The sequence below is a fragment of the Conger conger genome, chromosome 5 (genome assembly GCF_963514075.1).
Source record: "Conger conger chromosome 5, fConCon1.1, whole genome shotgun sequence".
NCBI classification, from domain to species: domain Eukaryota; kingdom Metazoa; phylum Chordata; class Actinopteri; order Anguilliformes; family Congridae; genus Conger; species Conger conger.
This window is the reverse complement of record NC_083764.1, coordinates 18,182,381-18,208,533: the sequence shown is the minus strand read 5'-3', so window position 1 is coordinate 18,208,533 and position 26,153 is coordinate 18,182,381. Positions and strand designations below refer to the sequence as shown.

At 42.8% G+C, this 26,153-nt stretch overlaps 1 protein-coding gene across 2 annotated transcripts in view; it reads left to right on the top strand.

Moving 5' to 3' along the window:
- Positions 1-25,646, top strand: part of LOC133129118 (serine/threonine-protein kinase D3-like) — a 62,263-nt gene extending 36,617 nt beyond the window's left edge. The window contains exons 3-20 of one of the 2 annotated variants that reach the window (XR_009708799.1): positions 1,807-1,945; positions 5,471-5,602; positions 6,236-6,393; positions 6,626-6,818; positions 7,655-7,732; positions 8,624-8,771; positions 9,355-9,478; positions 11,243-11,320; positions 14,337-14,613; positions 16,911-16,963; positions 17,401-17,473; positions 18,061-18,167; positions 18,661-18,822; positions 20,110-20,208; positions 20,691-20,958; positions 22,656-22,741; positions 22,829-23,193; positions 24,181-25,646. Coding sequence is in view for 1 of the 2 variants with exons in the window: in XM_061242963.1 (XP_061098947.1) it covers positions 1,807-1,945; positions 5,471-5,602; positions 6,236-6,393; positions 6,626-6,818; positions 7,655-7,732; positions 8,624-8,771; positions 9,355-9,478; positions 11,243-11,320; positions 14,337-14,613; positions 16,911-16,963; positions 17,401-17,473; positions 18,061-18,167; positions 18,661-18,822; positions 20,110-20,208; positions 20,691-20,958; positions 22,656-22,741; positions 22,829-23,002 (2,349 nt within the window). In the remaining variant the exon portion in view is untranslated. Of the gene's footprint in view, positions 1-1,806; positions 1,946-5,470; positions 5,603-6,235; positions 6,394-6,625; positions 6,819-7,654; positions 7,733-8,623; positions 8,772-9,354; positions 9,479-11,242; positions 11,321-14,336; positions 14,614-16,910; positions 16,964-17,400; positions 17,474-18,060; positions 18,168-18,660; positions 18,823-20,109; positions 20,209-20,690; positions 20,959-22,655; positions 22,742-22,828 lie in introns of both variants that reach the window. The other variant, XM_061242963.1, reaches the window with a different exon arrangement.
- Positions 25,647-26,153: the final 507 nt, after the last annotated feature.

Below are 26,153 nucleotides of genomic sequence, written 5' to 3'. Positions count from 1 at the left end.
CGCTGTCTGGCAGCAAATCGCAAGCACTGTGTGGAGTAGCCTCCTACAGTATTCTGCACAGCCATCTTCAAATTGCCTGTCCTCACCTGGCCGATATTCTTATCTAAGCCACAGCAGAGAGAGGTCTGTACAAGCTTAATGAGCAGCTCCCAGTGTAGTGGCCACAGCCAGTGGGGTCTAGATGGATTACACACATGGGAGACTGCTGTAGATAATGACTCAGCTCTAAGGAGTGGGGGGAGTTGCTGTTTAGATAGTTATGTAATCCGCAAACTGAGCAGTGATGCGTACTAGTGTGCAATAAGGTCTAATTTTATTATTTTATAACCGGTATTGAACAGGTATTCTCTGTGGCCAATTACGCATAACACAGCAGGGCTGCCAGCCACTGTTGCCATTGACCTTTGACATTGACCGATCTGATTCCAGACTGTGGTGGTTATCACTTCGCTTATAGTGTGTTTCCCCCACCCTCCCTTCACCTCCCACCCTCCCGTGTCCACAGCTTGCTACATGCTCAATTTGCACCTCCCCCACTCTAAGTTTCCTCCTCCCCCACTCTCAGTTTGCCTCTCCCCCACGCTCAGTTTGCCTCTCCCCCGCACTCAGTTTTCCCCTACCACGTTGAGGGTGGACGTGCCCTCTCTCTGGAGGGTCAGCAGGCAGGTGTGGCCCAGCTGTGGAGCGGTGACATTGAGAGCGATGGGCTCGGCCCAGCTGCTGAAGCAGACGGCCATTGTCCGAGCCGGCTCTCAGGTGCCCGGGGGTGTTGTCGGGGCCGCCGTTCACACTGGCATTGTTCCGTGCGCATTGTGCGCGGGCCCTGCGGGGAAGCTGCTGCGTCAGATGGACTTTCCAGACCAGGCTGCTGGCAGGGAGACCCGAGTACCAGTATTCTCTCCCCAGCGGGGCCTACAACAGGATGGAGCTTGCGTTTATCAGGGCTCTCTCTTTTTGCCTCTCTCCCTCTATGTCTCTCGTTCTCTCTCTGCCTCTCTCTCTCCTAATTTGTCAGCTTATAACTGCCAGTCATTATGAGTCCTGCCAGGACTGGGTAGCCTCTATCTGACTTGTTGAGGGAAGCTGCCAGGAGCAGTGCTGCCAGAGGAGTGGGCAAAGTGAGCTCAAAGGAAACAATCCTGCGCCTTTCAGTCAAGCATGGAAAACAAGACACAATTGGAAACGTTTCGACACATTTTATTGTCCATCCTTTTTCCATTCAAGGAGATGTGTTTATAATATATTTTTGCTGGTTCGCGTCCAGTGGAAATTGCCCTTTAAATCCGGTGAAGGGCCTTGTGTGTGTGTGTGTGCGCATTGCTCCGACTAGGCTAGAGGCTGCCTCCTGACTGTAATACAGGGTCGGGCCAATGGTGTCAGTGGCATCTCGTCCAGTGTTCTTGAATGAGCTTTGGCAGCGCGTTGAGAAGGTGTGTGTCGCGCTGTTGTGGATGTTGGCTACGCCGTGTGTAAGAGGTGAGATTAGTAACGCCTGAGGTGTGAGGCTCCTGTGGTGCCAGGGCCTGTAGAGCTTTGTGAAGGGGCGGTGGGTTACACTTCCTGCTGTCTTCATTGAAGAGCTGATGCCGATTTTTTTCGCTCTGAAGAACTAGGGCTCTCTTGCTCTTTGTGTACTTCCTGGTCAAGTGACGGTTCTACAAAAGAAGAGGCGCAAAGCCACGTCCACATGTATGAAATTTGGCTGTTAAAATTGCCTGTCGTACAAAAACAATCCGTGAATGACATACTTTTTTTTTGCATAAATTGAAAATTGACTGGCCCCTCCACTTCTCTCCCCCCCCCCAGTTCCCGGAATGTGGGTTCTTTGGCATGTATGACAAGATCCTGCTGTTCCGCCACGACCTGAACTCGGAGAACATACTCCAGAGGCTGACATCGGCTGAGGACATCCACGAGGGAGACCTGATCGAGGTTGTCGTCTCTGGTGAGAGCCGAGCTGTGGTCGCTGGTGCCCCCCCGATAACTGAGGAGCAACCTGAGGAGGTTTCCAGTCTCTGTGGTGTCTTTATTTCTACATGGTTTCACATCAGTGAAGAGCTAAAGCAGAGCCAATGTAGTGGAAAAAAGAGCAATATTTGTAGTTTGGGACTTTCATAAAAGTTTCTTCAGATTCATTGCCTGCTGCAACTGTTATGTTGAAGCTTGGGTTAGGGGCAGGGTCTAGTTTTTGGGTGTAGCTAGGTACAGGGCGGGCAGAGCAGTGTTTAATAAACTCCAGAGTTGGTTTGCTAAGTCCCTTGGGATTTTCTGTGCTCTCTTCTGTCTCTCCTACATCTGTTTCATTATTGGTAGTCATAGGCTATTAAGATGAAGTGGATAACTCAAGGCACTGAACAGTAGAATGTACAGTAAAATTAAACATGTTACATTTACCAGTGGTGCGAATTTGATGCATGGCAACTGCTGAACACAAACTGCTGTCAGGAGACTTGGTGGGTGTCCAGCACAAATTCAGTTGTGTTCAGTCTGTTCTTGGTTAATTAACCTACATCTTGTTTCCAAGGCCTAACAAATGACTCCTATCCATCTGCATTTGACAATCGAACAGTCCCAGCAGCCGTTAGCTTTTACATTGGATCATCCAGTATGAAACCAAATTGGTGTGATATTGATAGAATTGGTTTGTGGTTTTAGTTTAATCCTGGGGCTTAATTAATTCTCAATTGTGTCCTTCCCCTCTGTGTGCCATACTGACGGTCCCAGGATCATGCAAACGACAACATGGAGGATTTGAGCCCCAGACCACACCCTCAGCCTGTTGCTTGGGCTGTTTTCGTTGACATGACAAAGAAGTGCTCTACCTAATGTAGAGGGAGGAACTGAGACATGAAAATAAACCGACACTCTTGCTACTCGTATTTGCACAGGTTGTGTTTAGCTTATTTGTTCAATAAGTGTGAACTAATAATTGTGACTAATGACTTCATAATCTTCCCATTCTGAGCCTTCTTTCTGGCATTTTGTCGAGTCTAGAGTTCCACTGATTGGTCTACAGTGGCTCTATGATAGAGGGTTAGCGGCAAGAGAGCTGTGTTTGTTGTGGTAAACTAAAAGGTTATTGTAACATGATTTTGTTTGCTGCATGTGGGGTAGGGATTGTTCGTCTTAAACTGAAGATGAACTTTCAACTCTTTAGAGGTCAGCTAGGGAGAAGCAATGGCTCTACTTGAGCATGCCATTCATGTGAAGCGCTAGATCCACCATCATTTTCCTCAGCTTCCTCAAACTACATAGCTTTGCTTAAGTGCATGTCTCAGAATGTCAAAGTGACTTACTGGCTGTGGGGAACAAATTATGAATGGTTACTTTGACATACAGATGAAAATGTCTTGTTAACTGAATTTAATTTTTGATTGCGCAATTTAAGCTAATATGGTCTGACTTCAAATACATATTTTTCTTTGAAAAGAAGCTAGCTTCTATTTTTAGTTAGAAAGGCAGGCTGAAGAGCACTATACTCACTCAATTTTGGTTGTTGGTTTCAAGCTTGAAATCTATAATTACTGTGGTATAGAATTTTTGTACATTTTTTACATTGAAGATGCTATTTGGCCAGGTAATATTTATCAGGGACATATTTTCAGAGACGGAAGACCCAGCATTAACAAACACACATCGCTAAAGCAGATTTAAATGTTGGTAAAATACAAGCGTTTATTTGCTTGCTCTGCATCTGAGTGTTTGTATACCAGTGCCACGTTGCTCTCATCTCACTGTCTTAATTACTTCTCATTAGTAATCTAATTATTCCTCTAATTGGTTTGCTCACACAGATAGTGTGACATACTTAAGATGTACTGTTGTCTAACTTTGCATTCACAGTTGATCATTCTTCTTCAGTTACAAAAGCTACTCCCTGTGTGAGTGTCTGGCACTGGCTCCATGCAGTCTGCCTGTCTGTAACACAGCTCGTGGTGACTGCTTTGCACAGTGCTGTTCTGCTGTAATTACACGTATGGTGCGGCGATGATGTCATTCTCTCCCTTGTTGAGCACGAGCGGGGCCGTGTCCTCGTCTCGGGCGTCTCAGTCCCGACTGTAACACAAACATTCGGGGTGAACGAGGCAGCAGGCATCTGCTCTCCAGCTGGACCTGCGGTGGTAGTCAGGCACAGCAGTAGATGTGTGGAGGTGCACACACATACATACACACACAAACACGCATGCACACACACATACATATACTCACACACACATGCACACATACACACACATACATACACTCACATACACATACATGCACGCACACACACTCACACACATGCACATGCACACACACTCATGCACACGCGCATACACACACACACACACATGCACATATACACACATGCACACACGTACAAACATACACATGCACACACTCACACACACATGCACACACACACACACACACACACACACACCCAAAGACTAACCCACAACACGCAAAGATGCATACGTTCATAGACACACACAATAATGCACTTCAGTTCATACACACTCACAAACAAACAGAAAGACAAACAGGCACAAATATATATAGCTAACACTCACAGATATGCACCAAAACACAGAAAAACAAACGTTCACAAAGACACACACACCAATACTTGCACACATAAACATGATAGACATACTCACAGAAAACATACACACAAACATATATACGCATGCGCGCACACACAAACACACACAATGACAGACACTTGTGCAGTTCTGAGGCAACAGCCTGGTGATATGAACCTGCCATCAAAAGAATGAGATGCTGCCTTAGTTGCATCACATGCAATTTAATCAGCATTGTGATAAATTAATGGGCAGTGTGAAAGGTTATTGAAAGTGCTCACATTAGCAACTTTCAGAAATTAAATGGGTCAGTATTAGTGGATTCTTATATTCTCCTAAAGTGATGAGAAACAGCCATCGTGGAATGTGTTGAATTGGATTGCTCTGTTTAACTGTCAGCTTCATTTAGCATGATGTAATCTGTCTTTAATTAATGTGGGACATTCGGTGCTATGCAATGAAGGCCAGGCTTTTACACGTTACCACTGAAGTAATAATCCATTACTTTGAGGGTTAGAAGAGAATTATAATTGTTTTTGATCATGTCTGTTAAGTCCATTGTTCTGGATTCAGTTCTGTTTTGTGTTTAACCTGCTCAACCCGATGGATTATTTCCTGTGATAGACATTTCTGTTACCATCCATTCTAACTCTACTTTATACCGGGCCGGCCAGTGGAGGACAGGCTCTCCCTCTATAGTCAGGTTCCTTTAGAGAGTTCTTTGAGGTTTTTTTAACCTCAATTGATTGCTTTTTGCGGGTTTGGGCATGGCTTTGCCCAATTTTCCTTCTGTTTTCATGTAAATCAGAGAACTGTCAAAAGCGCTATCCAAAAAAAGCAGATTTGATTTGATTCATTCTCTTTCTCAATGCATTTGGATGATTTAAGTTGTGTTTGACTTGCAGCCCTCGCCACCGTTGAGGACTTCCAGATCCGACCGCACACCTTGTATGTGCACTCCTACAAGGCCCCGGCCTTCTGCGATGACTGCGGGGAGATGCTCTGGGGCCTGGTGCGCCAGGGCCTCAAATGTGAAGGTAGGAACGGGATTATGGGACATCTCCCTCGTGTGTGGCCTACTGCCTGCTCCAACTGCGGCGCTCGATCCAACCCTACTCGCCTGGAACTGGCCTCAGAACCAGAGAAGGAGAGAGCAGCCAGAGAGGGTTGTTTTTTTATCCCTGTTATTGGAGCTCATTAAAACATGTAGCGTTCTGGTGCACTTTCCACTGAGCATGCGACTTATTGGTGTTTAAAAATGGGAACTGAGAAGGTGAGATCTTTTTCTTGAATAGGTACTTTAATTTCCTTTAGTATTTTAGCCAAGTGATGGTAGAAACATTCAGAGAATGTTCTGGAAACATGTTCTGTGTCTGTCTGTTTTTCTAAATACTCCTCAGATAATTTAAGACATGTTATGTGTTAGCCCTAGTTATTGATTACAATCAGAGGTAACATTCATGAGAGATATTCATGCAAATTATGCCCATTGCTGAGGAAATTTGAGATGAGCAGTGGAATAATATAAATTCTCACAATATAGATTTTCTCTCACACTTTACAGTTACTTACATCCTAACAACTCTGTGGCTGTCAAGATGTTTGAGGCATTAGTATGGCCTTCCACACTAAATGACCTGTGAACTTATCCTATGTCATTGTGTCCACAGGATGTGGGCTGAATTATCACAAGCGCTGTGCTTTCAAGATCCCCAACAACTGCAGCGGGGTGCGAAAGAGGCGCCTGTCCAACGTGTCCCTCCCAGGACCCTCTCTGTCCATCCCTCGCCCTGCCCCGATCGAGCATGTGGTCGTGGCTCTGGAGGAGGTAAGGACCCCTCCCGTGTCTTTTTGCTGTTACTTCTTGTCACTTACAGGAACAACATATTGTCACATTGTCAAAAATGTCTGTTAGAACCTTATAATTCCATGGTGTCCAGATTGCGTTGATTGTGTCAAAGACAGCTCAAGGTCATTATTATCGGGAGCAACTACCCTTTAGCCATGTTCTGCGTTGTGTGGTAGCTGCCCCCTGTGATGTTTATCCCGGGTTTCCACAGCAACGTTCCCACCAGGAGCCCGGGAAGCGGATCCCATCCTGGAGCGGCCGGCCCATCTGGATGGAGAAGATGGTGTTGGGCCGGGTCAAGGTGCCCCACACCTTCGCCGTGCACTCCTATACCCGTCCTACCATCTGCCAGTACTGCAAGCGCCTGCTGAAGGGCCTGTTTCGCCAGGGCATGCAGTGTAAAGGTACGGACCTTTTCTGCTAGCTCACGGGACACTTTCTGGTTGCCAATGGGAGCGGTGATGCTTGCGAACCAGTAGGGGGCGCCATAGACATAAAATGGCAAGGGAGCCAAAAGTGAAACTGACAGCTCAGAGGCAGTGTCTAGAGTGGAAGCATAGATACAGACACACTAGAGCTACTCTAACTTCTGTGTCATGGTTCCTTTAAAGTTTGAATGTGTTGCTTTTGCGAAGTTGACACTTTCTGTGCATGTGCCTTGCATTTCAGTACTGCGTTGGAGAAATTGTGCAGAACATTCGAGAAAAATGCTTTTCAGAATGATAAGATTATAGTACAGTTGGGTAACTGAAATTATTTTATTATGAATCCAAGAGATTCCATTAAAATTCAGGTTAAAGGCAGCTTGTTACTGAAGAAATCTCCATTTGAAATGTGTTTTTTCATTCCGTAAATTTTGAGGAGGTGGTACTCCTTCATGTTCATAGTCTGCCTTGTAAATCTGGTTGTTTTGGTTCATTTCCCAGTCAAACGTTCATATTGTGACTATGTTTAGTCTAGAGCACCGCTTTAATGTACTCATCCTGTTTGTTTATATGTAGCATATACAGGATCCATTGCACTATTAGTATGTATTTCAGAGACTTTTTAATCACTATGATACAAAAACTTGCTCTGGTAGAATGCCAGTTGTAACATTAGTTATATAATTTATGCTCTGTTTATTGGTCAAAATGATAAACAAAAATGATTAACTTTAGCTCTGATGTTGTTTCCTCACCTCAATGTGACCCACAGATACAGAGTTGACTCAAGTTTGCTTTTTCTACTTCGATTTCAGATTGTAAATTTAATTGCCACAAGCGATGTGCGTCAAAGGTACCAAGAGATTGTCTTGGCGAGGTCGTTTTTAACGGAGGTAAGTGCCTTTTAAAATGATAGAGACTGCTCCCCCCTCCTCCACCCGATTCCCATTCCCTTCTTCCACATCTTCTCCTATCTGTCCTATATTTCCCTACCCCAAAAGCCTCTCTACCATCCCTTCCACATGTTAATTCTAGTGACAAAGGATTACCTATTGCCGGTGTGTTATGGCCTTACCATTGTGCTCTCATTAATTGCTACTTGGAATATTGTTAATTTTTTCGAATCTAGGCTTTTTCTCTCTGCACTCATTGTAAGTAGCTCCGGATAAGAGCATCAGACAAATGCTTAAAATGTAAATGTAAACACATAATTCTGAGGTTATTCCATTGTCCTACGCTGAGCATGTAAAGAGTTTTGCTCATTAATATTCAGCTGAGAATCCTCAAGTGGTCATTAGAGGGATGCCCAGCATAGCGCATAATGGGGTCGAACATCACGTAACACAGTGACATAGCACCAACGGTGTTGATTTGCCAAATAGGCGCCCATATGCAGTGGCACTTATATTCTTGCCATTTCACACATCCCACCCTTATATAACAGGCCTTTACTGAAGCGGTTTGGGTTGAGTATTTTGCTTGATAGCAGTGTCCCATGTGTGATTCATTCTTGCAGCAGTCTGGCCAATTGCACAGGGGCCTGTATCATGAAGCAGATTTAGTGAGTTATCTGGATAACTGCATCGATTAAAACCAAGAGCCATCCCAAATCTGGAACATGGACCGGAGCCCAGAGAACTGTTCTGGGTTTCACTGAGTGCAGTTATCCAGCTAACTATAATATCTTACTGTGTGATACTCTCCAGCAGTTGCTGCTGTTCATCATGGGTGTACAGAAACCCAGTGGTGACGGGGTTGACATCGGTTGTGTCCTCTCTCCTTAGAGCCGGCCAGCCCCGGCCCCGATTTGGATGTCACCATGGAGGTGGACAGCAGTCAGCAGTCTGAGGAGGCCTCTCCTCCAGAAGGATTCTTCATGGATCCTTCTTTTCTGGATGGAGATAAGGATGAGGAGACCAGCAAAACTATCAGGTAGCATGGGGCTGCCGTTGCAAAATCCAGGGGTCAGAAAGTAAAAGTCCTGCCACGTGTTTCTTCCACCCATCAGCTGATTTCAGTGCTTAGTTCTGCCTCCTCGAATTTTACACCTCTGAGTGGGGCCTGCTCACATGGGCGACATGGCTCAGGCAGTAAGAGCAGTCGTCTGGCAGTCGGAGGGTTGCCGGTTCGATCCCCCGCCCGGGCTGTGTCCCTGAGCAAGACACCTAACCCCTAAATGCTCCTGACGAGCTGGTCAGTGCCTTGCATGGCAGCCAATCGCCGTCGGTATGTGAGTGTGTGTATGAATGAGTGAATGAGAAGCATCAATTGTACAGCGCTTTGGATAAAGGCGCTATATAAATGCCAAGCATTTACCATTTACCATTTAGTTTCTGTTCCCGGTTAAGTTTCTCTTCAAAGAGTGTGAATGCTTTCAACTTTCTTTATACCTTGATAGCATGCTCAATCAGCTCAATCATGCTCAATCTCTAGCCGACAGTAACAGCCCCCCTGGTACTGTATGTGAACATGTGTGTTGTGATTAGCATGTTTCTGTGTTGTGTCCTGTCTCCAGTCCCTGCACCAGCAGTAACATCCCCCTGATGCGAGTGGTTCAGTCCATCAAGCACACTAAGAGGAAGAGCTCCACCATGGTGCGCGAGGGCTGGATGGTGCACTACACCAACAGAGACAACCTGGTAAGAGCCTAGCACCCCACGGGGTACACTTTCAGAAAAAAATGGTTCCGAAAGGAACCCTGTCATTCCATAGAAGAACCATCTCCAATTCAATGGTTCTTTGTCAGGCAACATGGTTCTTTGTCTGGGACCTTTCATACATCACACCTATGTTAGAGGGTTTTATAAAGAACTAGAAAAGGTTCCTCTATGGTTCCTCAAGCCAAGGAACCCTTTTTTTTTTTGAGCGCCTACATGAGGAAGAGTCCAGCGCCCTTAGTCTAAACGCTCATTTGGGTACTTGTGACAAGGCCTAGCACTTAATTCAATTCAATTCAATTCAATTTTATTTGTATAGCGCTTTTTACAAAGGGCCTTTGTCGCAAAGCAGCTTTACAGAGAAACCGGGCCCCAAGAGTACGCCTAGGGCAACAGTGGCAAGGAAAAACTCCCTGGAAACAGGAAAAAACCTTGAGAAGAACCTGACTCAGTAGGGGAACCCATCTGCCGCTGGTTGACACCGGTTTGTAGAAACAATGGTTTTAAACAGAAAATTAAATAAAAGTACATAAATGTCCAATAACTTGAAGCACAGATGAGGTTGAGGGATGGCAAGAACACCAATGGGTGGCACTGTCAGGCAAGGGGACAGCCTTGGTGCTACAGCTGAATCAACAGTGGCAGGAGGGAGTTGTGTGGCTGGTCTTGGGCTGGAGCTCTGGGCCAGGAGGGGGTGCGCAGGAAAAGTTGGGCTAGCGCTCCGGGCAGGTGCCCAGAGCGGGGAGAAGAGGAAAGTGTTGGACCCTTAGTCCGACACCATTAGGGTACACTCTCAAAAGGGTTCCTTGGTTTGCCTGCACAGGGGAACCCTTTTTAGGTCTTTATGGAACCCTCTATTGGTGGTGGGAAGTTTGAAAGCATATTGCCCTACAAAGAACACTTCAACATTATATACAGGACTGTGCAGAAGTCTTAGGCACCCTAGACTTTATTATATATATGTTTATGTTTTTGTGTGTGTTAGTATAAAAGAACACATTTGAGATTTCCAAATATTCATTTTCCAAAATATTGAATTTTTACACATTATTAGACATTTCTTTATTTAATTTAAAAAAGTAACATATTACTGTAAGCAATTGACTACTTTTTACATAAAAACTTGATCAAGGCTGTCTGAGATCAGGAGCAAGGAGCCAAGCAAAGTCTGCAGAAGAACTGTGGCAAGTTCTCCAACATGCTTGGAACAACCTCCCTGCTGATTGTCTTATAGAACTGCAGGACAGTGGTGGCTATCTCAGAGAAGTGATGCAGTTTTGCAAGGGTGGTCCAAAAAATATTAATTTGATTACATTTTTAACTATTATGCCAAATTGCTAAAATGTAATGTAAAATGTATAGTACGTTTATTTAGGACCTTTCATTGAATTATTTTTGCACAGAGAACCATTTTGGAACAATTTTTCTAAGTGTACATGAGGTGTACTGGTAAGAACATATCACTTCACACATGACAGAGCCTGGAACCCTTCAGAACCCCATGGGGTATGTGTTCATGTTGATGTTGCTCTTGGCTCTGTAGGTTTAAGTAAAACTAAGTCAGTGTTGTAATCCATTGCTTTCAGTTACCAGTAATAATTGTTGCTTCAGCATTAGAATGTTCAATTAAGTAGTATATCTGTATATATACGATCTTACACCTTAAAGGGCTAACACAGGGGGTATACTATGCTACTGTCTGATACATAGGTGGTGTGACTCTCCGTGCTTGTCTCTCATTTCCAGAGGAAGAGGCATTACTGGAGACTGGACAGCAAGAGCCTGACTTTGTTTCAGAATGACACGGGTGCCAAGTACTACAAGGTAAGACACCAAACTGCTTCTATCAGGTCCCCAGAATTCTCCCCAAAAACCACCACCACTCCATCGCTTCTCTCTTCAGGCGATAGGTTTGTCCCTGCTGCATCTGTTTTAATATAGATTAAAACTTATCTTCTTCTTTTTTTTTTTTTAACACATGACACTGTGGTTTTCTGAGTGATTTTGGTATTGCAATCAGTGGAGTAGCAGAAAAGGTCATTCTAATTGGCCGCCCACTCGATGTGTCAACAGCGTGATGACTGAACAGGAGGGCGAGCTAGGCTTTTACTGTAACATCTCTGGGGACACAGCAACAGCGTGGTCACTGATAGCAGATTTTAAAAAATCCCCCGAAAAGCCATTTGGTTGGTTTCACTTTCACTGATAGTTCTATGAATTATAAGCCTGTATGTAAAGTAAAAGTTTTTTGTCAGTGAACAGAGTCTCTTTATCTGACAGACACTTTTGTCAGAGGAAACTCCAGTGTTTAGGAGGCTAATGGCTAAAATGTCAAACAATGTACGCTACTTGCCTTTGGTTTGGGCTTCATGAATCACATACATTTTCGGGGGTCACTTAAATGAATCTTTGTGTCCTATAATTTCATTAATGCATTAATTTAATATTTCATATTATGCTTGCACAATTACAACTGAATGCTTTAACTGAATTGGTTTTGACATGGTTGCTCTCTTTATATTAATTATGCTCACTGTAGCCCTTAAACTGTATTTATGGCCAACTATATGCCATCTGCTATAACTGGCCATTTCTGTGTATTGCAGTTTTAGATGGATGTCATTACACCAACATAACATATATCACAATCACTTTATGACAGTTATTATAAACTGCTTTCTGTGTGTATCTGCCATCTGGGAGTGGTCTGCGTTCAAGTAAACCACTGTGTACAAGACTTAGATGGTGTCGTTTTTCAAACAGTACACTGGGTTTCTTCACACTCATGTACGATGGTATGTTTGTCCACATATTCCAGTGTGTTTGTTCATGTTGGATAGTGCGTTTGTTCATGTAGTAAACAGTATCTGTTCATTCTGTCTGAACTGTCTGCCAGTGTGTAGCTGGTGTGATTTCATTCTGAAGAGATATACCAACCAGCTATTTTGCATTATTGTGATAATTGTCTATTACAGTATTTTATCGAATAGTAATTATCATGTTCATATTGCCCAAATTCACAGTTTTACAAGTCTGATGGGTCAAATACATAATTGTTTTCAAATACTGCATTGATCTTGCCTGGTGCAATTAAGCCAACCAGGAGGACCAGAAGGTGGAGTTTGCGCTTTTTGAGAGTATTTCATAGGTGCCAATACCCCAGACAAGCTCAGTAAAGTGTAGGAAAGTATTTGAATTCCGTATTTGACCCAGGTGTGGTCTATTGCAGTGTGGTCTGTAAGGTGTAGCTTGTGTATGGTTCCCTGAGGTTTCTGTACAACAGCAGGATCAATCATTGGGTTTAATTTGTGACAGTGAGTCAAGCCAGAGAATGTGGAGGGTCCTTCACATGTTTGGGCTGCTCAGATTATAGTTCTCTGGTGCTTTTTCCACACCACCTTTGTTCATAGGGGGAAACTGCTTATTCTCAATTATGACCGAAACATTGGTTAGTATTTCTGGGATTTAATGTTTTTATATTTTAAAACATTTCTGTGGATTTGCACTTGTATGAAGGTGCTTATTGAAGGTTTAGCTGGCTCTAAATTTTGTTGGCTTAATTTTGTTACTAATGTGCTTTTTTGTTCCTTTGCTTTTTCTGTATGACAGATACATTATTTTGATGCTAAATTACTTCTTTTGTGGATAATCCCATTGTAACTGAGACTGATTGAGAATACGGTCAGTCAATGCCTCTCCTTCAGAGGGTTTAGGAGTAATCCTCTGTGATGATGATGTGTGTCCTCTCTACCCGGCTGCAACCTTCAATTAAGTGTCTAGATGATGTCATCTGACAGTCAAAAACCTTGTGGCGAGTCTGAAAAATAGACTGTCCTGAATAAATAGCTGTCCTTTAGTGGCTTTATGAATTAGGGTGGATGGGTGTGGGGCATTTTCCCTCCCTCCCTCCCTTCCTCCCACCCACTGCAAAGCTGTCTTTCTTCTTCTCTTTCTTTTCATCATCTCTTTACACAGTAGCTGCGTGCGTCCGTACATTTGGAAACCATATAGAGTCTGTTCGCCTTCTTTGAGGCAGCGTGATCCCTCTACTTGTGGTTTTCTCTGCCTCTTTGAGAGGGGCCTGGGGGCTTCTCCTCAGCGTCTCCCGCTCAAACGCAGGACCACTCCCCACCCTCCCACCACCCGCGGGACCCATCTCGGTCTGGCTCCGGCCACCAACCAGGCTCGTACCCGGATCAGAACTTCATGTCCCTGCTTTTCACTTAAGGAGTTCTAATAGCAAATTTGTGATTAGAATGTTGCTAACTGAACACTACTGGTAATTGAAAGCATTCTAGAGTTCTAGAACACTGACTTAGAATTTTGGAAGAAAACATTCCAAAAAGCCATTCCAAACTCTTCAGTGGGAGCTTGTCGCTGGGCGCTCAGTGACACGGTGCCGAGGGCCGACCGCAGCCTTTCTGTCTGACACTGTCGGCGGCAGCCGGGCCGCTGGCTGACTGGCTGACTGAGCGCCTATTGGTTAGGCGGCTGCTGTTTCCTTTCTGTTTTTTTTTAGGTGGGTGTGTTCAACTGCGGCTCAAGACAAGGCAGAGCTCTTAAAGGCGCACTCAAAAAGCCCCCGCGCTTCACTTCTCTCCTCAGAGGGCCTTCAGCAGAGGCAGGGGGAGGTAGAATGTGGTGGAGAGGCCGTGGGGGGTGGGGAGAGTAGTGGAGGAGGAGGAGGAGGGGGAGGAGGGGGGGCAGGGGAAGTCTGGGACTAACTAACAGAGGTCAGTTCTGAGATTATAAGAAGGAGCCCAGTTCTGTTACGACTCAGGAGCGATTTTTGGCGGCTGACCCGCGTGCGTGACCATGCCGTGACCCCCCTTCCCCGCAGGAGATACCCCTCTCGGAGATCCTGCAGGTGGACCCGGCGCGGGATTTCGGCAGCCTGGCCCAGGGGGGCAACCCGCACTGCTTCGAGATAATCACAGACACCATGGTCTACTATGTCGGCGAGAACAACGGTGGTGACCACCACAACCCGGCGCTGGCCGCCTCGGGGGTGGGCCTGGAGGTGGGGCAGGGCTGGGAGAAGGCCATTCGCCAGGCGCTGATGCCCGTCACCCCCCAACCGAGCATCTGCACCACCGCGGGACACAGCAGGGACCACAGTGAGTGCTCCTCATTGCCAAATTTCATAACTGACTGTTATAACTGACTGGCTGTAAGATGTTCTACAACTAGCAAATGTGGCAGATTCAACTGGATTTGCTGATAGCCATTTTAACTCTAAGGCGTAAGATCAGAAATGATGTAATTAATTTGTTCTTAACTGACCATTCTAATGCTGATGTCGCAGTCATTACTGATAATGGAAAGCAATAGAGTCCGAGAACACTGACTTATAATTTTGTAAAAAAAAAGAAAGAAGAAAACATTCCAAAAAAACTACTCCTCAAATGGTTAAGGTGTAAGATCGCAAATTATGTGATTAGAATGTTCTTAACTGAACATTCTAATGCTGATGTCACTACTGATAATAGAAAGAAATGCAGTTCTAGAAAAAAAAAACTTTACAAAAAACATACTCTTCAAAAGGCTTTTTTCTACTCACTATGTTATTAACCAACATATTAACTAACTATTTACTCTCCACATCTCAATTTTGTGTATTATGTTAAAACGGGATTCAGGAAGAAAACTGATGTGTGAAAATCTTCTTCTCAGTTGCTATTGAGTATTTTGGGGAATTATTTTGTCAGACATTTCTATAACTATAAAGCTTCATCTCTAGAGACATGGCTTTCCTTTATCTGTAAGAGATATATTAAGAGTTTGCGTATAGTAGGCAGTACATTATTAATGTCTGTACTGACCATGAAGGGTTGCAGGCCTTACAAATGTGGGAGACTGGGAAAGTGTAGAAAAATGGAAGAAGAATGATGAAAGAAATGGTGTATATTTTTCCTTGGAGCTGACCTGAGTGATGTCGATGCAGCTTATGTTCAGGCCCACACTAATGTCAGGCCCCAATCTCTGAAAGTAGATCATACAGCTAGCAAATGAAATTGTGGCAGATTCAAGGTTATTTGCTGATCCCCCATTTTATTCATGCTTTTTTCTACTGAACAGTCCTTACTTATAATATGATAACAGCACATCAGGGTTAAAGACCAGGATTAAATAATTGTTTTTTTTTTTTTTCTGCCGAAAAGTCCTGCCAATATTGTAAACACACGCTACTGGTTCAGTGCTTTTAATTAGCATGAATGAATCCTTTAAAAAGGAAAATGTAAAAATAGGAATGGCTAAAGAGCAGGGTAAGGCCTTCATCTGGGTCCCTTCTGGATGCAATTTACCCCCTCTTCTCTCCTCTCTTCTCCTCTATCCCCCTCTTTTCTCCCCTCATCTTCTCTTCTCTCCTTTCCTCTCATCTTCTCTCCTCTCTCCCCTATCTTCTCTTTCTCCTCTGCCACCCTCTCCTCTCCCCTTCTATCCCCTTCTCTTCTATCTTCTCCTCCTCCAGTCCTTTCCTCTCTCCTCCTCTCTCCTCTTCTCTGTCCTCCTCTCCTCTCCTCCGCACGGTGAGGAGAACCAGATGAGCCCAGTCTCCGTGCGTCAGAAGGTCTTTCATATGAAGGTCGGCCGTGCCGAACAGAATAACACAGTCCTGTGGAAAATAACTCTTTTTGTGAGGCCTGCCTTTTTAGAGGTCATTTCAAACAAAGAAATGTGTTCTGTCAATAATTCTGATTTCAAAAAAATATATAGTCACATTTCATTTTATACATTTTTTAAAATTGCAGACTAACCTTCACCTGTCTAGTTTTTACATTACTGGTCATACAAAATAACCTCTCTTCACTCAGATCTGGGCATTGTTTTAGTCCTTTGTTCTGAATTGATGGATTGTCTGGTTTTTCTAACGTCAGTCTGCAGCAGTTAGCCGAGTCGTAGGCACCGTGTGTTTTGAAGAAATGGCTGCATTTCATTTTTCTTCTGACTGTTGTTGATTTCCATGACAACCTCACACATCTAATGAGCACAAATACTGCTGACCTCCTTTCTCTTCTTTTCTCAAGGTTTTACATTTCTAAATTTCAATATATCTTTTATACCAGACACAAACATTGCTGTTGTCATTGAGCACAATGACTGGTATTCATTTGGTGGATGGTTACTGTAAAAGACACAATGGGCTTCCCAAATGCGTATTACACTCGCTTTTTCTCTACGGTTGAAATATAATGTATAGTTTGTATGTCCTATATTTTCCTTTATTGTAACTAGCCTTAAAGCCACACATTGGTATTTGCAAAGGGAAAATTCCATTTGTGAGGTCTAGAGGAAGGAAAATGTAGGGTAATACTGTTTAAGGTATATATGGCCCACTTTAATTTAAAACATGTCTGACACTGGCAATCCCCGTCAAAGTCCTTTGTTTGTTTTTCTGTACTCTTTCCAACAGAAGAGGTGTCCATCAGCATATCTGTGTCCAACTCCCAGGTGAAGGAGAATGTGGTGAGTTTGACTATATTTGACCAGCACTCTGTGTTACTAGATATTGGATTTCCCTGTCTTTGCGGATGTTCATCTTGGTTTATCAAATTCTAAAATGTGTGAGCCACACAGACAACATTGTTTAACCATTTATCACCCCCACTTCTGGAACCACAAAAGGTCAATGTTAATGTGTACTGTTACATATATGCAGATTAGTGTTGGGTGTTTTTTTTCTTCTGTGGTTTGACCTTAGTCCCTGCTGTAAAATCCAGCTATGACCAGCCTGAAATACCAGCTACCAGCATAGTTTAGCTGGTCAAACCATGTTCAGTATAGAGCTGATCTAACTGGTCAACCAGCTACCAGCTATTTCAAAACCTAGCTGTTTTTTTCAGCAGGCGTATTTTTGTAATTAGAAATTTCTTGCTAAGTATGTGTTTCTTTCCTGGTTTTAGGATATCAGCTCAGTCTACCAGATCTTTGCTGATGAGGTCCTGGGTTCGGGACAGTTTGGGATTGTGTATGGAGGTAGGTTTCTGCCATATGAACATGGATGTATACCTGTGGTGCTCCTAGATACCCTATCCAAATAAAGCAAAAGTTTGTTGTGCAGCGATGTACCCCAACGTTCAGATTGAATACTGAATGTGTCACTGCACAGGGCAGCATTTAATTTCAGGCTTTCAGTCAGCCAGGTATTCCTGCTTGATTGCGGGCCTGCTGAGCTTCTTGCACCAACTGAGTTTGCTGTGTACCACTTCAGGGCAATGACTGCACAGCTCAACCGGTGAATTATAACGTGAAAATAAGTGGGTGCTGGTTTCATAAGATAGAGGGGATGAGCATGCTGGCATTTGCCCACTGAAACTGACAGAGGATGTTGCAACCAGCCTGCAATTAGGGAATTAAAATGTGAGGAATGAAGCTAAATTGTGATAAATAAATAAAAAAGTAAAAAGGCATTGTAATTGGTTTAATGGGATCAGCTGAACTGACACTGTAATTAGTGTGTGGGTAGTAGTCATTCTGTTAGCATTCTTATCCTTGTTGACTGCACGCAAAATGGACGATTGAGTGTTTGCAATGTCCCACTGTACATTTTTCACTTCTTAAAGGGAAGCACAGGAAAACGGGAAGAGACGTGGCCATCAAGGTAATCGACAAAATGCGCTTCCCCACCAAGCAGGAGAGCCAGCTGAGGAATGAGGTGGCCATTCTCCAGGTATAGAACATGGCGTGGGCCTTTAAACACCTGCACATGGGGTTGTCTGTGTTCCCTGGGGAGCCTCTCATAAATATGTATGTTTATTGTCCTTGCTGTAATAAATGTCAATCGGCATAAGATTTCACTTTGCCAAAAAGTCTTTAAAGTGTTTACTTTTTTCTCTAAAGTACAAAATATTAGCAAAAGTTACCGTTTGTTTGACTGGTGAAATGTTCTTACCCCATTAAAACTTGAAATCTTGAAACGAGTCAAGCTGTTTAGCCTCTTTGGGAATATTTTTCTCCTAGTTTGCAAAATATTTGTCTGACAGTAAGACTAAAATACTTCAATACATTAAGATAGGCTTAATTTTTTTGGAAGTGGTGTGGTGGGTGTGTTGTTTTAGCATTATCCTTTGGCTGCTGGATAGTAACTGGTAGAGGATTTGAGTAACCAGTGAATGTGCGAAAATGGTCAAAAGAGTGAACATCTTCGACGTTCTCCTGAGCAGAACCTTCACCACCCTGGGATTGTGAACCTGGAGTGCATGTTTGAGACGCCGGAGCGCGTCTTCGTTGTCATGGAGAAGCTGCACGGTGACATGCTGGAGATGATACTGTCGAGCGAGAAGAGCAAACTCCCGGAGCGCCTCACCAAGTTCCTGGTCACACAGGTCAGTGTGTGTGAGTGAGTGTGTGAGTGAGTGTACTGTATATACAGTGAGCTCCAGAATTATTTGCAGCCTGAAGAAACTCTGGATAAGAGTGTCTGCCAAAGGAGAAAAAGGTCCATTGAATCTTTAATAAAACACACTGCTTTACACATGTTGGAAAAGAAAATGTATGTCAATAAATGTATAATTTTTTAGTGTACAGCATTCGTTGTGCATATTTATAAAGGGTGCCAATAATTCTGGGGCCCACTGTACGTGTGCATTTCATTTTGAGTGCCTTGAGGTTTCTTTGTGTGTGTATCCATTTGCGCATGTGTACTCACAGTATGCGTCTCACAATGTTGATGGTTGACTAACATTTGCCAGAGATGTCTATTTATTTATATGGTTTGAGGATTGTTTATGGGCCTCTGGGCTGGATCATATCAAAGATGGGACCTGCTCGTACACTGGCAGTTGCAGGCGGGAGTTTGATGGCACAGTGGTTGGCAGGGTGATTTATAGAAAGAAACCTCATCGGAGTACACAAGCCCTCTATTTGGGCCTGGATTGGCTGCTTCTGTGCCACAGCCCTGATGTGGTTTGGGGGGCTGAGTTCTTGAATCCCACAACACATCGGGCCCCTCGGGAAACATTCACAGACGCATGAGTAGGAGAGCTCGCGCGTATTCCATCTTTGATGTGATATGGGTGGAGAGACTGGGCCCTTGTAAACTTCAACAGTAAACTTCTACAGTAAACTTCAACAGTAAACTTCAACTGTAATCTTACTGCTGTTACTGTCATGAGTCAAGTGTGGAAAAAAACAACATACTTGCTATCAATGTTTTTAGTGCAACTATGTATGGTGTTGCTGTACCAATAATGCATTAGACCGGAATTCAGTCCACATTTGTCCTTAACTTAACAAACTGAGTTTATGAAGAAAAAAAGAAAAAAATATCTAAATAGAAATTATTTCTTAGTCAATGAGGACAAGTGTTGATTGAATCCTGGCCATATTGTTTTTATGTACATAATACATTTGTAATAAACATAAAATACAGAAACATGTCATTCAGAAACATATGGAGGTGGTTCCATAGACACATATTAAGCATAGTCCTGGACCAAACTGAGTTGAGACAACTGTATTTTTATATATTCTAGAATGTTTTACAGTTTTATAAAATGTGTTACGGTAAAATCTCAAAATTATGTAGACAATTTAATATGTACGACTCTAATGTAAATTCTTAAAGGCTGCCAAATGCAAATGATTGCATGATGTATTTCTTCTTCCCACAGATTCTGGTGGCTTTGAGACACCTGCATTTTAAGAACATTGTCCACTGTGATCTGAAGCCTGAGAATGTGCTGTTGGCTTCAGCAGAGCCCTTTCCACAGGTAAATATCAGAAGACAGCTGAAGGTACAAGGCTAAGCCAACCCAAGCCAGGCTGTCTTAGAAGTCCCTGAGGCTTTTGTGTTCATGGCTCCTCAAAGCTGAATAACATCATTCAAAGGAGAACTTAGACCCTTAGAGGGTCAAGATTGTATTGTTATAATGGTCAAGATAGGTGCTGTAATCCTGCTTGACCATTATATATATATGGAGTCACATGACTCATGGCCCTTAAAGATCCCGGCTGAAAAATAGCTCAAGCTAGGTATTGTTAGACAAGTTCAGACCAGCTCCATACTCACATGGTTTGACCAGCTCAAACTATGTTTTGAAACGGCTGGTAACTGGTCATTTAAAACTGGTCATAGCTGGAGTTTACACCAGGGATAGGTTTTTGCCTTTTCTCTATGTGCAATTCTACATCCCTGTGAGATGAGACTATTCCTTAACACTCAATCTCCCTGGGGTGTTTTGTGTGTGTGCAGGTGAAGTTGTGCGACTTCGGGTTCGCCCGCATCATCGGGGAGAAGTCGTTTCGCCGCTCAGTGGTGGGGACCCCGGCCTACCTGGCCCCTGAGGTCCTGCGGAGCAAGGGCTACAACCGCTCACTGGACATGTGGTCCGTGGGCGTCATCGTCTACGTCAGCCTGAGCGGCACCTTCCCCTTCAACGAGGACGAGGACATCAATGACCAGATCCAGAACGCTGCCTTCATGTACCCGCCCACACCGTGGAAAGACATCTCAGCGGAGGGTCGGTTACAATTTCTTTTCTTTTGGCTCTGTACTCCAGCATATTGGATTTCAAATGAAAAAATGAATATGAGGTTAAAGGGCAGATTATCACCTTTAATTTTGAGGATATTTATATCCAAATCATGTGGTCTGTGTGCTTCTCAGATCTTTCTGATTAGTCAGGTGTACTCAATCATTCATCTAGTGCAGGTATAAGAAAGCTTTCTGTATCTATTCTTGATTATAGAATTTTGTTTGCCTTCAGAGTCTATTAAAATGAGGCAAAATGAGGACCAGAGTTGCACCAGTGAAAGTCAAGAAAGCCATTATGAGGTTGAGAAATAAGGGATTTTGGTCTGTTGGACAGGTGTTTGTTCTTTTTTTTCATTATGGCAATGATTATTATTCTTCCTTGACCTGCCAGCCCCTTTGCAATTTCCAAGCTCACGAGTGCTCTTTCTTTTTAATGATGTTCCAAACAGTTCCCAGCCTCATAGTGGATTCATTCACAGGAAGCCAAAAGGACAGAAATTCTACCACTGTACTTATGGACTGCACTGTATACTCAAATCATACTGCACATACTGTTCTGCCTTTGCCAAATTCCAACCTTACTCAAGTTTTTGCTAATGTCCATCCAGAACCCTTTATTGCAAACATTACATTGTAGACCTAATAATGTAGTAGTGTGGTTGTGTTTTGAGTTGTAGGAGGCTCTACAAGGATACACACAGAATAGTTTTTTTTATATCCTGTCAAGAAATATATGGGTAATTTATGCAAAACATACAGGTGCATCTCAAAAAATGTTAATATCGTGGAAAAGTTTTCTTCCGTAATTTTGTTCAAAAAGTGAAACTTTCATATATTCTAGATTCATTACACATAAAGTTAAATATTTCAAGCTTCAGCGTGTTACCTGAGCTAAGGAGAAAAAGAAGTGGACCGTTGTTCAGTGGTCCAAAGTCCTCTTTTCAGATGAAAGCAAATGTTGCATTTTTTTTGATTGGTCGTATGTAATATTCTAATATTTTGAGATCCTGGATTTTTCATTTTAAAAATAATTTAACTTTATGTGTAATTAAAGTTTCACTTTCTGAATTAAGTTTACTGAAAAAAAAGATACACCTGTATATAGTCTTCAATACGTATGATTTATTATTTTGAGGGAAAGAAGTGTGTAAGGACATGTTCTGCACAGCTAAACTAGGTGACCCTCAGTAATATCAGGGAGTCTGCAGTGGGACTAGCTGAAACGCATGTCTCAAAATGAGACTTTGATTTGTAGCAGGCCAGCCGGTGGACCACCTACGCGTCTGTTTGGTGAGATCACTGTGGTTTCAGATTGGTGGTCCTGACCTTCAGCGAGTGGTTTCTGTGAATCACCCCTTCAGCCAGGCCCCTTCCACCCCTTCACTCTGAAAGTTCCCCACATGTTTTTACAAGTATTTTCAACCTTTTACAGCAAACTCTATAATCTTCACCTTTTTCCCTCTCTCTCTCTCTCTCTCTCTCTCTCTCTCTCTGCTGACACGTGTTTCTGTAGTACTCAGGCTACCTGCACTGTTCCACACTGAAATAATGTCCTGAAATAATTAGTCAGCCTCAGTGTCAGAGCCAGAAATCTGGTTTGCCTCAATCTGGTTAAAGTGCATTTCTTCTGGTTGGCTTTCCCTTGATTCTGAGTAAGGCTGTTTTATCCATTCTCTCCTATAGCGACAGACTTAATAAACAACCTCCTTCAAGTAAAGATGAGGAAACGCTACAGTGTGGATAAGTCCCTCAGTCACCCCTGGCTCCAGGTAATGCACAATGCAACACATTTCATAACCCCGCTTTTAAGAGGTGCATGATGGGTGACCTGACTGACTCCTTCTACTTTCTCCCAGGACTACCAAACATGGCTGGACCTCAGGGAGTTCGAGACGAGGAGAGGGGAGCGCTACATCACCCACGAGAGCGACGACGCCCGCTGGGAGGAGTACGCCGACGAGCGCAGCCTGGCCTACCCCAATCACTTCATCATGTCACCCAACCTTGACGACATGGAGGAGGACCCCTAGTGGCTGGGAGGACTTCCTGCATGTGACTCACAGGGCCACCTGCTGGACAGAGACCTTGGGAAATGGCTCAACCCCTGGACTGAAGGTGCCCCCGAAGGGCTTACCGTGTGCCACAGTGTGGACTACAAGAGGGACGCCATTTTGGTGCCTATGGAGGTGGCACCATTGGGGAAGGCATTTCGATTTTTCAGGTTGTTTTACTTAACTATTGTCACATTTCAGAGATTCTGTGAGGCTCTCGGCTTTATAAAATACAACTGTCTTTTGTTACCAGCCATGGAAAGCTGAGCTCTTTGGTCTGAATTCCCAGTTGAAATCTGATCTTATGTGCATTTGGGAGTGCTAAGTAGTATTAAATATGATGCACTGCACTTCAACCCAGAGCAGGACTAAAGGCATAGACCAAATCCAAGAGGTAATTTAAATTTCAATGGCATATTTTTCTAAAAGTGATAAAGTTAATGTTTTAAAAAGTTAATTTTTTTTTTTTTTTTTACATGTCATTATATCAAATCATTTAACTCATACTGAGGTGACATTTTTAGAAAGGATTGTTTTAAATGGTATGGTGACAAACTGGAACACACAACAGTAATACTAATGCCTTGAGTATATTTTGAGTTTATGTGTTTTTTTTTATTTGGGGGTAGAATGTTTTTGCACTGTAGGTCGACTACCCTCTTCTCTTTTACTGACCCCATCATTAGAAAAGTTGGAAATCAACAGCTGCTACATGTAGTTCTGGTTATCTTTTTAAAAACCTGTCAACCAAAGTACAGTATAAAAGTGACAAATCAGAAAAAGGGATTGCTGGTATGGCTTATGTCTGGAAATTCAAACCAAGCTTTATTTATTCAGAAATCTTAATCTTTGTGGTGAGTGTGTTGTCAACAGAATATGTTTTATTCTTACCGGACCATAACGATAAGGTGGAATTTATGTTGGATTTATGATAATGTGGTAATATGATCATTTTAGAAGGTGGTGAATTTGTTTCTGTTTGCTATAAAATATATAATTCTATCACACATCTATAAGTAGTGAGAAGTGATTAAAAATGATATAGCTGATGACCAAATCTGTTCTAACATACATTGTCAGAAATTGATGTGACCATCTTACACATTTATGCTTTTGATCCTTTTTCATTTTTAAAAATTGTGTTATCGTACGTATAGTTGACATTCCTGGAGATTCGTAAAAGCAACTGGATTGAAGCAAGGAGAGTACACATCTCAGCTGTGCAATGATGCTACCCGACGTAAGCTACAAGGTCCAGCCTTTCTACAGAATCAACCCGACAGTCCTCTGTCATGAAGGAATAATCAGAAGGATGAAGACTACGGTTAATGTGCCATATCTAATGCTGTAAGGCTTACACCTAAGAAGGATGGAATGGCCGTGAAAATCTTAGTTTGTGAAACAGAAGCTTATTATTTTCATATTATTATTCTTACCTAAGAACTTGCTGCCAGATCAGGAGACTGGTTCAGTTAGGAAATGCTTATTACAGGAGTATCTGTTGTTTTGTGTCATGCTTTCAATGTATTTTTCTATCCAGTATGTGTGTTCTTTTGTGTTATCAGTTGGTCCAAGGTATGACAGTGTTTCTGGTATCATGGTGTCCATTACACATCTCATGTGCAAGTCATTGCAGCCTGGCTAATGTGTGCATGTTCATTCAGGCATCCATCCAGCAGATATCTATTCCATTTTTCCAAAGTGCAATTACAAAAAAGGCTACATAGCCTTGAAGATTACAACCTGTTTTGTTTTAAATCATTCCTCAATGAACTTTAACAATTCAAGCAATTGTTTTGGCCTTAATCAAAAAAGTCACAAGATGTATTGCAGGCTCATGGATTGGAGAATTAATTTATCCTGCATCCCCAATAATACACTGTACATGGTGTTGTTGACGGTGCATCATGATAGGATGAACTTTGCATGGCATCAGACTTAAAGATGAGCTGCTGTGTTTTTACAGCAGATATTACATCATGAAAAAGCAGTATTCACGTGTGTGTGTCTACAGTACAGTATATGTCAGATGTGGGCTAACAGAAAATACAAAACTCTGGAAAAAAAACATGTTGACAGCTGGAATTAAAAAATGTTTTAAACTGCTGTGCAGTTAGATGAAATGTGTTTCACTTAATCAGTCTTGTCATTGGTGGCTAGAGGTGTGAAAGAACAATTTGACACAAAACATGATTGTGGGAGACTTACATTTTGTGAATCTCGTCTCTTCTTTCGTGTGTGTGACTGGGGGGCACCGCATGGCTTTCGAAAGCACGTGCAGCATTCATGTGGGTGTGTGTTTGTGTGTGATAGTGAAGATAAAACTTCCCTCTCTCTGACCAGCTTGCGTTTTGTGCATTTCGGTCCAAGTGTATTTCCTTTTGGTGATAATCCAACTGATTTGTGTGAAAGGCTTGTGCAGACTGGCCTAGAACCTGCAGTACAGCATAAATCCATGAATCTTGGTGAATAATGCCACATGTATGAAGCACAAAATGGAAGGGTGCTGTAGACCTATCCTGAGAATCCATTTGATGTCTGTTGCCGCTGGTTTGGCAGATGTTAGTGTTTTTGTATATTTTAGTATGTACAGATTTAATAAAAACCTGTATCTTAACAGTAATTAACAGACTTTTGTTTTTATTCTCCAACAACCACTCGGTCTTGGAAATTTCGGAACGACGTTCTGTTTGTGTCAGAGATGAAATCATGTTGTCTTTTGACTAGGTAGCAATGGTCAGAAAGAGGCCCTTATAATGCTCATAATAAAACTTAATTCACACTTTGCTTTCATTCTGAGTGCTGTTACATTCATGTATGTCAAGGGAATTTACCACTGACCTCTGGGCAGACACAGTGGTTGATGCGAGGGAGCCAGTGGCTGGGCTTCCCTAACATTCTATTTAGTTGTGAAAAACAAAATCCACATATCAAATATTCTCTTATTTATTTCACTTTAAATCCAATGCTGGATTACAGAGCCAACACCACAGAAATTGTGTCACCGTCAAATTCTAACAACCAAACATTTTGGTTTCACCATGTAGACATTAACACTGTTTATATACACCAAAATATTTGGTGTATCATATTTATCATGGTTATGTGAATTGAAGTAGTCATGTTTAGT